The sequence below is a fragment of the Catharus ustulatus genome, chromosome 1, assembly GCF_009819885.2.
Source record: "Catharus ustulatus isolate bCatUst1 chromosome 1, bCatUst1.pri.v2, whole genome shotgun sequence".
Lineage (NCBI taxonomy): Eukaryota > Metazoa > Chordata > Aves > Passeriformes > Turdidae > Catharus > Catharus ustulatus.
Window position 1 is genome coordinate 92,892,635 of NC_046221.1, and position 16,893 is coordinate 92,909,527.

General features: G+C 36.4%; 1 protein-coding gene across 2 annotated transcripts in view; it reads right to left on the reverse strand.

The window, feature by feature from the left end:
• Window positions 1-16,893, reverse strand: part of TMEM245 (transmembrane protein 245) — an 84,446-nt gene that overhangs the window by 29,379 nt on the left and 38,174 nt on the right. For both annotated transcript variants that reach the window (XM_033051329.2, XM_033051322.2), the window contains 5 exons: window positions 15,168-15,258; window positions 14,264-14,362; window positions 11,980-12,111; window positions 4,860-4,982; window positions 886-1,031 (listed from right to left, as the gene is read on the reverse strand). In XM_033051329.2, coding sequence (XP_032907220.1) covers window positions 886-1,031; window positions 4,860-4,982; window positions 11,980-12,111; window positions 14,264-14,362; window positions 15,168-15,258 — 591 coding nt within the window. The remainder of the gene's footprint in view (window positions 1-885; window positions 1,032-4,859; window positions 4,983-11,979; window positions 12,112-14,263; window positions 14,363-15,167; window positions 15,259-16,893) is intronic.

Consider the following 16,893-nt stretch of genomic DNA (forward strand, 5'->3'; position numbering starts at 1 on the left):
TGCCCAGACCATCAACTTCTTTGAAAAAGTACACTATGACTTAAATGCCTTATTTAAAATCCAGATTATTATATTACCAGCATGTTAGTGTGTCAAGCTGCTAACAGGTGAAAACTGATGATTTCATTCACCTGTGATGAATGAACTTAACTGCACTACCCCAAAAATAGCTTTACTGTGAAATCTTTGTGAACCATATTTAAAACCATGAAAAAATTTTCCTTTAATTACTGAAGTAGTTAAGGGCCAACACATGAAAATGGTGACTAAGCATGAAACACTGTGGATGCAACTCTGTAGGTGCAGCACAATAGTGTTCCCAGCGTGATAAGGAGAGCCCTCCCATGGTGCTCCCTTTGATGCAACTTGGTTTATGGAGATCATTAAATAGATTTCTTTCAGGTGAAACTGAACTGGAAAATATACCCCAGAAGCATATCTAATACATTCCAGGTACAAATGGGGACTTATTCTCCAATATTAGACAAAATACTTCAAACTAAATAATTCTGAAATGTGCACACACTAATGTCAGGTCCTCCATTTCTACTGTTTTGCTGCATGCATCTGCTTGTACTGAGCTGCACCAGCTGTTACTGCCAAGACAACTGCAAACACGGCTTCCTGATGAGTTAGGGATGTCCTGGGTATAGCAGTTCCACAAAACACTAGTATTCATCACAGCACAAATCTCTGAAAATTTTTAGCCAAGTACGATCAAATTGTTTTACTCACAATCAAAGGAGAAAAAAATCACCAATACCAATAAAATGTTTTTTGCAACTCAGCTTGGAAACACAAGTTGCTGCCATTGTTAATTATTTGCAACTGCACATCAAATTTAAAGAAGAATTTTCAAGAAAGGGCAAGAAATCAGCAATATACCTTATTGCTTCCTCCACAGATTGGCCAACTATATTTGAGGAAGGACCCGGCTGAGACAAAGGTGTCAGGCTTATCACCCATTTTACTGGCTTGTAATACTCATCGCTGGAGCTCAACAGGTAGAACAGTGTGGTCAGAAAAATCACCTGCAAAACAAATTGAAGTTTTAAATTACAAGGTAATAAATACTTCACAGAATTAGAGTATGCAGCTACACTTCAGATCTTGCATTTTACTGGAAAGGACCAAGATACTCTTACACAAGACTGGATTCAGAAAAACAGAGATGAAACAGTTATTTTCTCCCTTGCTCCCAAAAGGACTTAACATTTACAGCTAGACATTATAAAACAACTGCCTCTGTTCAGCCTCTTTCCAAAGTCACATCTAGACCAAACAACTAGAACGCTGATGAACATTCTAATTGTGGGGCTCTTTGGTTCTTTTTCAGCATGTTTAACAGATCAAAAAATTGCTGAATACTTATATCTATTCTCAAGACAAGCAAACAAAACCGTCAAACAAATTTGGGCTGTCTCAAGAGTCATTATGCAGCTGGGTATCAGATATGAATTATACAAAAATTTACAACCATAAATTTTACGTTAAGCTGGCAATCCTAAGTGAATATTCCTCCTGTGAGTTTGATGATGAGTCTCAGCAGAAGTGATGGCAGTTCCACTGTTGCAGTTAAAAGACAAAACAATTACAATCAGATTGGATTAGCTTCCTCTATGTTGCAGTCAACTATGTTTCTTTTATTTTCCTGTGAGCAGGCTCAGCAATTTCTTGGATAAGAATAAATCAGAGAATTGTGTCCATCTTGAAACAGAATACCTCAAACAAGAAAAATCCATTCTGTATGCTCCAAACGTAAGCTATGGCTTATACTTGCTTCATGTACAAGACTCAGATATTTTTTCTCTCCTCCCAAGATTAGAAAGAATTCTTTCACTTTCCCTGTTTCCAACCATTGTATTCTAGAATAAACCACATTTCTTATCTTTTTTTTTTATGAGCCAAACAGCCTGACCTCCATAAGTCTCTTACTTTCAAGCATTTTATCCAGCTTAGAAATACCTCTTGTTCTTTTCCTTCACTCCTTCTGAAGATGCTCAGAAAACAAAATGCAGACAGCATTACAATATTACCAATCTCAAAATGGCATCTGTCTCTGTTCCAAATTTCTTCATACTCAGTAAAATGCTACTACCATTTTCCCCCTACCCTGCTCTCCCAGGCTTTAACGTCACATTCAACTACTGACCTATAATGACCCCTGTCCAAAACGTCACATATTGGTTTAAGCTACATTTCATCCCCCCAGGTGTTTAGCTTCTGCCTTGGGAGATAAACCAATCTAGCTAATAAAACAAGTCATTATATTAGCAGATTTTAATAGCATGCTGTTAACATTCATTTTGAGTTTCAAAAAAATAATAACAATAATTAAGCCTTGCTTTAATTGGAAATAGTCTAGTGCCAGAAGCAGCATCAGTTATGTTTTGTTACACCTTCAAGTAAAAGAACCTTAAAACTTAAATCACATTTTAACACCCTTTGTAATTCTGCAATTATGCTTATTTTCCTTCCTTCATGGGCTCTGCCATTTCTAAGCTACTACAACATTTCCTGATTTCACTAGAAAATTCTATACTGAAGCAGGCACCCAGATGACGTTGCACCTTCCTTCCACTGAGCTCAGCCTACAGATCCTTCTGCATGTGCAGTTTTCAGTACAGAGAGCAGCATACTGCTCTAAGTACAGTAGTATAATATCTGCTTATCCTGACTGTTCTTCCCCAATGTTTACAAAAGAAACTCTTTCTTAAGCAGACACAAGACAAACATAGCCACCTGAAGGGCAAAAGCTAAAGCGATGGCTGGGAATGAACAGCAGTGGAATAAAATGGTGTTAAGCTGAACTACAAGCCAGGAGAATGTATAAACCTCACTCAATTTCTGCTAAAAGAAGATGGATGTAACCACAGCACCATACAAAATGAACTGTATTTTGGAATATGTGCCTTTTAGGAAACCAATGTATTTCCTTTATCACAATAGGTGTAGAAATGCAAAAAGAAGCTGTAGTCACAGAATATAATAATGTATTATCCAATGCCTTGCTGACTCCTCTAACACGTAGAATAACCTCTTTACTACATTCAGCAGCGAAAGACATGTACAATCTCAGAGCAACTGGAGGCTAAAAGCTTTCAGACCTCTTTTACAGGATATCTGAGATATCTACATTGTTTCCTAAGCAACAATTCAAGATCCTGCCATTGACTATGAGGAAGAATTTACTAAAAACAGAACAATAAGGCCTTTCCATAGTTAAATAACTGATGGGTTACTATTTCATGCTGTAGAATTTATCCTGTAGCTGAAAACACTAATACTCTAAGTTGAAGAGGGATAGACTGAATTCAAGGAAAAAATTCTGGGTAAACACTCTCTACACCAAAATGATAATTCAGCATTTCCACAGGTATCAAGAAACACACAACCTAATTACTTGTGCATCAGGTCCACTGATTCTGTAAATATTTTTTATCTGCTTTTCATACTCAATTTTCTGCTGAAAAGCTTCAGGGTTTTTGTGAGTTGGGAGCTTTTTGCTTGTTTTGGGTTTTCTGGTTGTTTGTTTAGCTGTGTGTTTAATAGCATCCAAAATCTGTACATTCCCTGCAGGTCTCTAGATGCCCATCAGCCAAATGGAGCTTTTTTCTCTTCCAGTCTTTGTAAGAGAATATGAGCAGAGTGAGTGACTGTGTGCATATATGAGTATACACACATGCACAATTATATAACCACGCAAAGGCATACATCCATGCGCAAACGTGTGCAGACAAACTTGCATTCAGAAGTGAAATACAAGTGACATTTCTGTAACTAAGGATCAGTTTTCAAAAGTCTGTTGAACACAGTCTAACTGGATCATGGATGGATGTGCTACACAGATTGACATTCCTATTTAGCATTTTGACAGAAGAGCTATTTTTCAAAATGGATGTTGCGAACAAAGTGTCCATTATTTCCATGCTTTAAAGAACAATTATTTAAACATAAAATAAAATTCTGTATTTTAATTTCTATCCAAGATGACTAAAACTGGACTGAAATTTAGTCAGTAGATAAGCTTGTTGGAAAATTTAAGTTAGTTTGTGCCACCCCAAACTAGTAAAAACTTTTCTGTAGCAACTAGGACCTAAAAAATTAAAAAATAGAAGTATGGTTCAAGCATCTAATCTTTAAAAGAACTCCAACACAGCAAGATCCCAGCTACCTCTGCTAAACCAGCTGACTGCACAGTGCCTCAGCAAGAGGCAGGACCCTGCTGGCAGAAAAAGTCAGGATCATGCATCAGAGCAACAGCATGCAATAAACTTGATGTAAGTCATTAGGCATCTAAAGATAAATTTGGTATCAGCCTGAGTACTTGAAATCATTGGCAATTAGTTTTCAAGCCTGCAATTTTTGTATACTAACTCTTTGGACACAGTTTTAAATGTGCCATCTTGGGTGAAGTTGTGGACTAAGGAAGCAATAAAATACTCTCATGCAATCTTTTTCATGGACGACAACTAGAGGACAAAATTGGTGATTTCGCTGCAAAAATTGTTTCCATCTCCTAAAAGCAATGGCTTGTATAGAGCTATGCCTATGCAGACATGCCATAATATTTCAGCAGTCATGTAGGATATTAAAAACTACAGCTTAGTACCTTAAAGGCCTGAAACAAAAATTTTCCACTAATAGAATGATGGGAAGACTTACTACCCCCTAATCTTTTCCTCCATCTAGAATGCCCCCAAACAGATAGTGAATCTGCAAAATCTTAAAGAATTTTTGTATTAGGTAAGTCTAGAAGATGTTTTCAGTACTTTAGGTTTGAATTTTCATTGTTACAATATGTGCAATTAGACTGCTCTAGTAAAATGGACCATGTAAATCAATGACATACTACTTACCACTGAAAGCACAAAATTGAGAAGAGCCGTCCCACTGTGGAAGAGGATTGTCACTAATGCTGTAACTGTAGAAAACAAGAGGCTCACGTTGCGACTCATCACTATCCACAGAGACTCCAGGATCTGAAAAAGGAGGGGGAAGAGAAGACAGAGTTAGACATTGGATGCTATTAGAAAGGACAAAGAATTGCTTGCTGTGTGATTCAGTTCCATCAAGCTATACAAAGAGGACTTTAAAAAAAAAAAAAAAATCTTCCCTCACTCCTATGCCACAGCAGGTAATATTAAGTGAAAATATCCATATTACCAAAGGTAAGTTTCTATGTAGCTGTTTATAATATTTTGGAATTTTTCTCTCAGTATTCAAAATTTTATTATGTAAAATTGCAAAGAAACTAGAAGTGGTGACACCTGTTTATTGTGATTAACATTGCTGTCAAGCAGATCTTGTCTTGTGAGAAAATATTCACCTTTTCAAAAGCAGAAACTTTAAGAACAAATAACAAGGAGTAACATCACTAGGTAGAAATAAATCTGACATTCCAAATTAAATAATAAAATTACTACTTCAATAAATTTGTTAAAAGTTTTCATTGTAATGAAATGCATGTTTTTAATAAAATTCACAGAGAAATGCAGAAGCTGTGGTTTTTAGTAAGGCTGCATCAGTTAGCAATTATTAAAAATAAATCAAACAATATTAGATAATCTATTAAAATTTGTACTGGCCCCGGGAACTGACTGCTTATGGTTACGTATAGTAAAGACTAGTTTTGATGCATCAAAAGAAGCATCCAATAGAAGCATCCTAAATGCAATGCACACTAGCTTCAAATAAATATTTCATTCAGAATGAATACAGTAAGAATGTGTAAGCTGAAGTGATTTTTAATATATAAAAGAAGCAAGATCACAAACAAATGTTCTTTCAGACTAACTAATGTAAGTGCAAAAACTGTAAAAGCTCTGACACAAAAGCCCTTCAGGTTCAAAGCTGTAAGTGAAGACTTCAAAACTAGCAACTGTTATTCTTGGTTTAACAAATAGCAATTAGACTGAATTAAAACAAAACCAACCAACCAAAAACTCTCTAAAACAAAACCAAAAAAATCTTCCTTAGCAGTCAGCATTTGTAAAGCAGACAAAGGAGTGTAAGCCATGTGATCACCTCTCCTTTAGGAGTGAGTGAATCACATTAAACATATTAAACATAGTTTATTAAGCATGAACTTGAGAGAGAATAAGTGCTAGAGAAAATGGCAGGGAATTACAACACAGAAAGACCTACTTATTTCATGCTTCCTACTATTTAATGTCAATTATGAATGTCAAAGCTCATTTTTTGTACAGATTGTATTAGTGTCTCTTGAGAATTCAACTGAAGTTAGAAGTGAAGAGGGCACTGCTGAAAAATGTTCTCCCACTGGTACCTGTCCCTTTGCTTCTTGCAATGGCCTATTATTCCATTCTAGGGGTGCAGCAGTGTTACAAATTCATGCAGCCCCCAAGTAACATTACCATATGCACATTATATTATGAAGACTGTAGACAGAGAGAACAGTGAATTCTGAGAGGATGGTTTGTAGCTAAAGCAGAGGCCTTCCAGGTGGTATTCAGGAAGGATAGTGCTATTGCTGCTAATAGCAGCCCTTCAGTTGTATGCAAGGTTCTCCTCCCAGATACTTAAGCTTGTTAATAGAACATGGTGAGTGAACAGGAGCTTCTGTGCCATAGGTGTTCTGTTATTCTGTGGAGTTTAATCACAGTATAGCAGCAAAAGCCTTGAAAATAGGGACACAGGTTGAAAACAAAGGCCCCTGAAACATGAGCAGGGCTTTGAGTAAGAAGGCATTGAAGATGAACAACTTTGTGTGTTAGGAAGATTGCTTTTCCTTCAAGAAAGGAGGCGGGGGGAATACAACAGGCTAACAAGAAAAGGCATCTGTCATGACCTGGAAAAATAACACTGTTCCCAACTATCACAGCATATAGTCCAGGGAAGAGGTCAAAGGACAGGAGTAGTCCAGAATAAAAACACCTTATAAAAGAAAAAGCTCCTTAATTTGAGGGAAGATGATGTCCTTTAAGTTCCAGATTTGCATACCTAAGAGCTCTTGAGCCAGTTCATTTAGACTCCTGTGACTCAGCCCATTGAGTACAACCTCTGTTGGTGCCAAACACACAGCACCATCATGCTGGTTTTTTAGCCTCACAGCTCATGCAGGACATGACTGTTGAGGACTGACCACTTTCAAAACACAATGATAATGATTAGGAGACTGGAAAGCAAAGCACTGGCATGAAGCATGAACTGGTCTAGTAAAGCTTTGCTCTAAAGAGTAAAACTAGCCTGATTTAACAGCCTTCTAACTAGTAATCACAACAATTTTTAAAACCCTCACTTTCAACACTTCAGCTGAGCTGATACCAGGCAGAGTTCACAAGGAGAGGGGCTTTTTCCATCTGCCAGAGGAGAGCACAGAACTGGTGGGACTGTGAAAGTTTTCTTCAAAATAACATGTTTCTCTTCTCAGTATAGGCAGGATTTATTAAACATTCCCCAGAAGCTTTAGCCTGAGGGCTGATAAGCAGGAGTATACAACTGCAGGTAGTTTGAATGTAGGTGTCAGGTTGTTCAGTCAACATCAGGAATGGCTCTCCTATGGCTGAAAATTGTTGTTTGGTGGAGTCATTGATTGGAACTGTTGAACTAGTTATCATCAGGATCTGCTTCAGAGTAAGTTCAGATAGTGCCTTTCTACAGCTTTGGTATGTCTTATGAAAGCAACTACATCTTTTAGGACTCATCTCCAACTACAGAGTAATTCCTCATTAGACGTATGTATCATTAAAATTTCAAGATACAAGCTTTTCATAGCTAAGGTGAGAAGACAGACATAGCAGACATTAATTATTACTGAATACAGTATCAGAATGTGCTCAAATACTTCCCTAACTCTCACAAAATCAAATTACATGCAGTTGCACCTAAGAGTTCATAATGCTGTTTGATTCCCAGAGCCTACTGCAGCTGAACTCACCTATTACACATAAAGAATTGCTAACAACTTGCCAGATGAGCTCTCCCCCAAAACACAACGAAGTCACAAGGAAGCGTAAATACTTATGCAATAATGTTACATTATTTTTAGTTACTGTTTTACTATCGAATAACAGAAAACCACACCTCTTTCCCCAAACCATTGTAAGCAGTCCTAGGGGATCAGTGTTTAAAAGAGCTGCAAAGCCGTACAGAACTCAGGACTCTTTTATGCATCACACTGCGCTGTGCCACCACCAGCATCAGTTACTGTGCCTTTCCAATCTGTTACAGGCAAGAAAGCAAAATTGCACAGAATGTCTCAGGCATCTAGGGTGTCCTCTTGGCCTTTTTTTAATTGGTCAACACCCGAAAATAAAGGTTAAAAGGAACTTGACCAAAACAGTAATTTGCTGAGAACTTCAAGTCAGCAAACTTCTGGAAGTGAGATAAAACTATATACCTAACTCAATTCTGTATAAGGGGAATAAAACTGAACGCAAAGATTTAAAATAAACAAAACCCTAACATGCTAGTTGATATATTACTGATAAATGGACTGAATTAGCTATAAACTTATGAGATTACTTGAAGAAATTACAAGAGCCAGAGAAAAATATTAGGTTATGTAGTAACTCAGTGAAATATTTGAGAAGTTGACTTGATTTAAAATGCACAGATCACTCATGCTAAAAGCATAGAAAGGGAAACCTAACTAAGCTGAAGCTTGCTGTGTATTATCTCTGAGATGGTCTTCTGTCTTCCTGTCTGGGAGGTCTCTGAATGAGATACCACCTGCTGGTGGAATGATGAGTATTCTTGTGCAAGGAGCCAAAAGATCATATTAAGAAGACATTAGCAATGTCTCATGTAACATCAAGTGAGTTCTGAGTCACTCCCAGATTTAGCCAGCAGCAATTCACTTTCTCAATGCTACAAACATACAAGAAACGGAGAAAAAGGGCTATGAATGGAAAACCAGATGAGTGAGAAAAGAACAAGTCTTTTTTATTTTTCAGAAATTAAATATTAATAGTCCAGCTACATGCTGCCTATTTCATCCATCTGATAAACTACCTTAGAGCGGAGTATGGGGTGCAAAATAAAAGGCATAAAGTGAGGATCCACTCTTGCTCTCTCTGACAAGAATGAGATTAATTAAACCCCACTTCAGAAACACATCACTGATTATATTATGCTGGTTTTTAACACTACTGCTTCTAATACTGGAAAAAGGCAGCAGTGCTGCTAACACCAAAGCTTTTAGAAAAAAAAAGACAACTGAAGACTTGGAAAAGCTTATCTTCATATTAAATCTTCAGCCAATTTACATGTTTATATAGCCAATTACTTTAAAATAATTAAGGTCTGTCTACATCAAACCACAGCTAAGTATATCTGCCATAATGAACAGCACATTTTGAGGGAGGTACAGAAGTCTTCAAGCTTTTCCTGCTTCTCAAAGTTGCAAAGTTGAATTCATGCACGTTGTTACAAATTAAATGAACACCAGCAATTCCCCAGTACACCTATATCAGTGATTTAATTATATGCTTTCAACTCTAAAATGAAAATTTCTTCCATTAGGGGAAAAGCCTGAAGTGAAACACTAGCATCTGTCTTCTCTTAACAGTTTTCTTACAGCAAACACTCCTTCTCATACTAAGGAGGAAGAATATTTCCTATGACTTCCATCACTGGAGAAGAGCTTATCTTCTTGTGGCTGTAATATGACATTGTCAAACAGCTGTATTTTCACAGAAAACTGTCATCTGTTCTATTCTGAAATACTTCAGAAAGCCAAGGGGCTAGCAAGACAGTTATTTTTAGGGACATTCAATCCATGCATAAATATTGTTACATGCAAATAGTGTAATCATACACATTTATTCTTTTCCAAAAGTGGAGGAAATCTCATTACAGCTGTATATCTGCTCCTTTACACAGTTCTTTACAGCTATCTCATTGTCTTTAAATTATCTGTATATCAAAAAACTGTCAACACAGCTTTGGGACTGTACTATGTCTTACTATATTCCTAAGAACTGCAAGCTAGCACTGATTTCAAGTGTTCAACCTCACTCTCCCCATTAACAACACACTCAACCAAAAAATAAAGATAGAAGAGTTTGGGTTGGAAGGGACCTTAAAGATCATCTGGTTCAAAACCCCCTGCCACAGGCAGGGCCACCCTTCCTTAGACCAAGTTACTCAAAGCCCCATCTAATCTGGTCTACATCCCACTCAAAGTTCCATAACATACGATAAAAGCAAAAAAACAAAAAGCCCAAACTAAAGAATCTAAGCAAAAGAAAAATTAAATCCCCAGAACACACACCCAAAAGCACTCACATAATTTAAAATATTAACACTTCCCAATTCAGTATACCATTCTAATAACCCATTGTTCCACTTCAAAATAGCAGCAGAAAGGTTTTCATGCTCTGGTAAGAACATGAATCCTGAATACAGTAAAGCTGCTGTGTAACTAAGGCTAGGTAAGGAACTTGCTTAAACATATCAGACTTAAACAAAAGTTGTTCTTATTTTCATATCTCCAAGTTTAATGACATAAACAAGAACAGAGACTGTATTTTCATCAATTTTAATTTAAAATTAGTGTGAGTAGTATTTATGCAATGCACTGTAGATGAGCAAGCCAGGAAAGAAAATGCTGCCCAGTAAGAATGTGAAATCAGGATTTAGAACTTTATACTAAGCTAACTGGTTTACAGTCTGCTATTAAGGACATGAGTGTATGGAGAAAAAAGACAGGTGTTTCCCCACAGCTGATGAGTAATGAGCTCCTGGAAATAAACAGGAAAGCAAGTCAATTGCCGGCACTATTTTCTTGGACTTCTACACCAGGTTTTAGAAGTAGAGCAAGCAAGTTAGCTAGATGAAAATTTTTAATATTAATGTTTTTCATTCTTAAATATTTATTCCATTTACACTTTTCTTTGCCTCTCTCTAGCCTGCTTAGATTACTGAAGCACACTTTACATCATGGTTTCTAAGCACTGTGCAGCAATGCTGCTACCTCTTATCAGGTAGTTTTTCCTCCTTCAGTGCCTCTTGCCTAGAGGGAAACTCCACATTAAATTTAAATCAAAATGTGCTTGCATTTTTAAACCCTCTGCCTCAAGCATGCATGGCCAACATTGAGAAATTATTAAGCAAATTTCATAATTAACTGAAGAAAGATTTACTGCAATGCAAACCTTCTCTCAAAAACCTTCTCTCAACTCTTGTTTGTCTCACATCTTCTTTGGCAGAAGCTGCAACAATTTAAGCAGCAATTGGGGGAGGACAGAAAAAGCACACAGGCCTATCAGTCTAAACCAAGAACTGCTTGGAGGTAAATATTATCTTTAGCTGCATCCACAGATCTGCTATAGTGCCAGTTAGGTATAAATAATAATTCTTCCAAAACTGAAGACTGACTCTGTAATAAACATTTTGGATTTAACATGATTTTTTTAGTGAAACACTTCAGTTTGGATTGCTTTCAATGGTTCCTCTTTTTCTGCTCATAAAGTGAAATATTTTTATTCAGGAACCCAGTGTGTAAATCATTCATTTAGTTCTCCACAGAACCTTCACAAAAGAAGAGAAAAATAAGCTGATTTCAAACCAACAAACAGTAATACTTTGAGACAAAAAAAAAAATATCCCCCCCACTTTTATTGTTTGGTTTTGTTTCCACAACCTCTTAGTCAATAGCTTCTTCAGTTATAACCTAAACCAAGTGGTTTCTTCCTCAAAGAGAAAAGACTACATAAAATAATGCACTGAAAATCAGCTTGCAGGTGACACAGTAACAATCTGCCTCAGGAAGACGTCTGGGACGCTGGCCTGAAGATGCTGAAAGCGCAAAAACTTCTTTATCGTAAACATTTCTGTTTGTTTTACAGTTGTATCTTGAATAGGGTAGCAACACTTAGGTAATTGTAAATTACACTAACAGCATTTCCATAATTTTCCATTTACTTGAATCCATAGCCTTAGTGGTACTCCAAGGAGAAACTGCTATCAGTTAAAAATTACACCAATTCCATTGTAAGTGCAAAGAATACGTACCGAGAGAAATGTTTCAATGTTATCGTGAACAAATGATGCAACATCCTGCCAGTCCAGAATATCTCCAAGCCAGCTGTTCTGACGGTTTATGTGCCACTTGTGCCCTTTGTGTCTTCCAGAATGTGTTACATTCTTAAAAACAAAGAAAATAGACATTCAAATAACATTTAGAGATTTGAGAACGCCAAAAGCTAATGCTTTAGAGTGATGTTATCTTAACGAGGAATAGATCAAACATGAATCTAAATATTTACAGTTGCTTTAACTGGCATCCCCAAAAATATCTGGAAATACTCTGTACACCAGAAAAATTACAATCTGACAGAAAACTGAAGTTAATTATTCCATTTAATTATAATTTAGTATGTTGTACTAATTCACTTCTGTTAAAAATTACAGTAATTTCACGATTATAAGCCGCACTTCCAGGTGTCGGCAACTTTTCGTTCTTTGTCCATATATAAGCCGCACCTGATTATAATTAATTTCCCTAGAAAAGAACTGTTATTCCTGATTCCCATATCTGCCTGAGAGCCCCTTGATTTCAAAATTATAATAATTTGGAGGGAGGGGTTTTACATTCTCCATTTCAAAGAGAAGTTCCTGCCTTTCTCAGCAGACACCTGTCCTCCAAACTAAAACAGCAACTTTTTGTTCTTTGTCCATATATAAGCCACACCCGATTATAAGCCGCACTTCTGGGTTCGGACCAAAATTTTAGTAAAATGTTGCGGCTTATATTGTATCTATTTTACTCGTAATGAAAGCACACAAGAAAGAGATAATGGTTTCAGTTATTGACTACATAATTCAGTTTGCAACATACAAGTTTTCCCAGTACAGCCCATAAAGAAAATGCAAGCAGAAGTCCAAACAACTAGTTTTCTCACTATTAGTTTCTATCTCTCCACAGCAATGTTCAATCACACTAAACCTAAAACTAAAACTGGATGCATGAGGATTTTTTCTGACTACACACCTTTGTAACTGCAACACAAGACAACAGGACATGGCCATAAAAACAACAGCTAATTCCTTAAGTGGCTCCTCCCAAATTATGAGGTTGCCTATTGCCCAGTGAATGTTACCTGTTTATCATCTTGAATGAGGCTATTTGATTCCATCTGGGACTGTGACAAGTGTTTCAGAGAAGGATGCCAAAACTCTCTGTAAGCAAGCTTAAGCAAACCTGCTGACTACAACCTCCTAGTCTTTAATAGATGGAGACTTCTCATGTTCTTAACTCTGATTTTTACAATAAGCATTCCACTACTTGTTAAAACTTTCTGCACAATTTTAGCCTTAGCAGTCTGCATTCAAAATAAAGCACCTATTTTGCCACACATGGCAAATAACATTCCAAGTGCAGCCCCTACACTGATTTATCTAAGAGCATTACATTTCCTGCTTATTACCAATTCTCTCTATATGCACTGTTACACTTTGTGATGCACATTTAGTAACCTTTTATAACAATCCACTGGCAACACAGAGACCTTTCTTCTGAGTTAGCAATTTATTTAGAGTAGATACATTTGAATAGTCAAAAATCAAGAACCTCCCTCCAACAGGCCTTGTGGAGACTGTATGGAAACCTATCATCTGTTCATCTAGTTCTACACAAAAACTGTATTTCTTTAATGCAGAGATAGATCTTCTTGGAAATTTAGAGTTACTTGAAGAATAACTGCATAAAGAAATAATTTAAATACACAGAAGTATTTCAGGAATATCACTTCTGGATTTGGTATCTCCATTGCACAATGGCTAATAATTGCTTTTTCCTTTAAAAGGCAAACAGCACTGGCAGCATAACAAATTTTAGGAACTTTTCAGGATTCAGTGTACAGAATCCATTATAATATGGCTGCAAAAATGCATTGTAAGAAACTTAATGAAAGGACAGTAACTTTCTCACAATTGCAAATTAACAAAAGTTACACAGATCATGTGGAAGACCAGTTGCATTTTCTCAAGACTTCAACAACACAAAAATTCAGCAGAAAGTGCTAAACTATGAAATACTAATTATAAAAAGTGAGAAAACTGTCAAATGGCACACACAAAAACACACTTAAGTGTAGGACACAGCTCTGGCTATACTAAAACTGTGACTCTAGAACTACGTGTCTTACACATTTGAAATTTTTACCTTTTTTTTACCAATCTTCACTCAACTTTCCAACTTTCTGCTAAATTCCTCCTGAGAAATGCATACTTAGCACAATTATCTCATAGTACTAAGTGATAGTTTACATGAATACCATTTAAATAAGTTACCCACCTTCACAAACCAAGAGTGATAAAGCCTGTCCCAGAGCTCCAGCACTTGTTTTTCAATCACAGCAGTGTTATTTACTTTTTCTCCTAAAATCTTATGGAGCTAAAACACATAAAAATCTTTTATTATACAGGACAGAACAAAGCAGGCATCTACTGATGAACTTCAAGCTGAGGAATAACATAAGATCCTCTGTAAAGGCACATTTCAAACCCAAGTTATTAGAAAAATTAGCATCAGTATGAAATACACACTTGAGACAACACAGTTCCCAATACAAAGACTTTGTTAGAAAAATATTCTGCTGCACTAAGGACTTCTTTCTGCACTGAAAAATGCTGTCTCTAAAATGCTTAATCCAAAACCCCAGATCATATCGAGTAAATATTTCAAATAGTTTGACAGGTGTGCTAGATATCACACATATAAATAAGAACCTTGGCAAATTCTTCTGAAGAAAGTTAGCTTAACCATACAAATGATGAAAAAAAAAAGTCCAGTGTAGCACACCCAGCCCACACAGAAATTAAGGGAGAGGGAGTGGCGGTGGTCGCAATAAAAGTCTACATTGTCTGTAACAGGACAACTAAATCTAGTTCAAAAAGAAAAATTACTCAATTTTATTTGATGTATTTTCACTAGGAATTATTAGAATGATGACGGATTATTCAGTTCCTAAAATTAAACTATCCTCTGAACAGAAAAGACTACTGAAATTACTCCTACTCTTCTTTCAAAAGTCCCAAACCAGAGTGGAAGGTATAGATCTGTCAACAACATAGTTATACACATGGAAAAGAACTACTGACAAACGTATTTTTATTTCTTTTTACTTTTATTAAATACAAGAAATGGAAAAAACCCAAGCAAACAAAGAATTGGGAGTTTTTCGACAGCTCACTCTTACCTTGTGTGTGATCCATTCTCGGCCATACTGGTACACATTGTTAGCTGCAGAATTGAGTGCCTTCTGAATGACCTGGGCTTCTGGGAGCCAGCTGGGGGGGATTTTAAAGAGGGAAAACAAAGTTAACTGCTATATATTATAATATATAATATATATATTATATATTATACCCACTTCATTACACCCAAAACACATTGCAAATTAAAATTCTGAAACAACAAATCACTACAGTTAAATACATATAAACTTCTTACAACTCGAATGTCTCCTTCTACATATCAAGGAATAGATTTTCCCATAAGCAAAGCACAATTAAATCTAGGACACGTCATTGCATTTAAAATCCTCCAAGGTTCCTGAAACCTTAATTCAATTGATATCTCAGCTTCTTCCAAAGAGATCTGCATTTGTGCTATTCACACGACATTCATTTTTGTTTTCTTCCAAGTTTCCTGAAAATACTGTATGAAGCAATCTCACCTAGCTGCAAACACAACCTTTTGAGTTACAAGCTGAATGCAAATTGTTAACATAGTTTCCATGAAAAAACAACCAGCTGACAAAAGGTTTAGACATCAGTTATTTCTAAGCCCTCACCAAACTACCTGCTTGTGATTTTCTTCAGGGACTCATGTCACTTTCAAGCAATATACTCTACTGAGTTGCCAGCATTTCACCACTTGTGAATACAGGGCACACAATCTCTGCTTGGACTTTCTTTTTACATCTTGATTCAATGGCATTTGTTGGAGCCCTTCCAAAACAAAATTAAAGCATTCAGGAGAATAGAACTGCTGTATTTGTTCACCTGACTGAAGATCAACATGAAAGCTCTTCTATCTGTATAATGGTTCAGAAACGTTCCAGACTGGAATTCCAAGACACTTCAGTCACTCACCTCTAAACATAATACGAGCATCAAGCTATAAAAGCTGGTAAAGCTTCAAGGACTTGGCAAAAGGTGTTTTTACTCTTAACGAACTAAAATACAGTGTTATGGATACCTCAAATTTGGATGCAAACACTGAAAGTAAAAAATTACGCTAGATTTCTGCAAATTATTTAACTAGCACTCCAGTAGTTACATTATGCAAATAAGCTTCTGACAGACAAATTTCCATTTTCATTATATTTCCATCTTATGGCACAACAGAAAGGCCAAACAACACAAGATGCCATGCAGAAATAAAACCGAGTGCTTTAAGTGCTTTTTGTTCTCATGATTGTGATTCCTTTAGTAATGCTAAAGCATGTATTACTACAGTAGTTATTAACTATACCTTTTTAATTCTGTTTTTGAAAAATTGTTTTGCTCTTATAATACAACATCTGCTTTCTTTCAATCTTCTTAGACCACCATCACTTTTATTTAGAATGTGTCTTTGAAAGAGTCAACTATTCTTATTCTGGAGAGATCTCTTTCTGGCATTAAATTGGTATCTCACATTCGCCCAAAGTCTGTTAAGGTGATGCAGAATGAAAGCCACCTGGAACTCACCCCATTAAAATACCACTTTTCAGTCTCACCTATTCCCCCTCTGGTGTTCATGCAATAACTCCTTTGCTCACCCATGTTCTTCTCTAGACACATTTACCTCAAATCCTTCTCTGTCCCTTACTACTTGTCTTGGTGCTTACTTTAGTCATTACACAGACTAAACGTTACATACTTCCAACTGCAGACACTATACACATCCACTAACAGGAATGGTCCTGCCCCAACTCC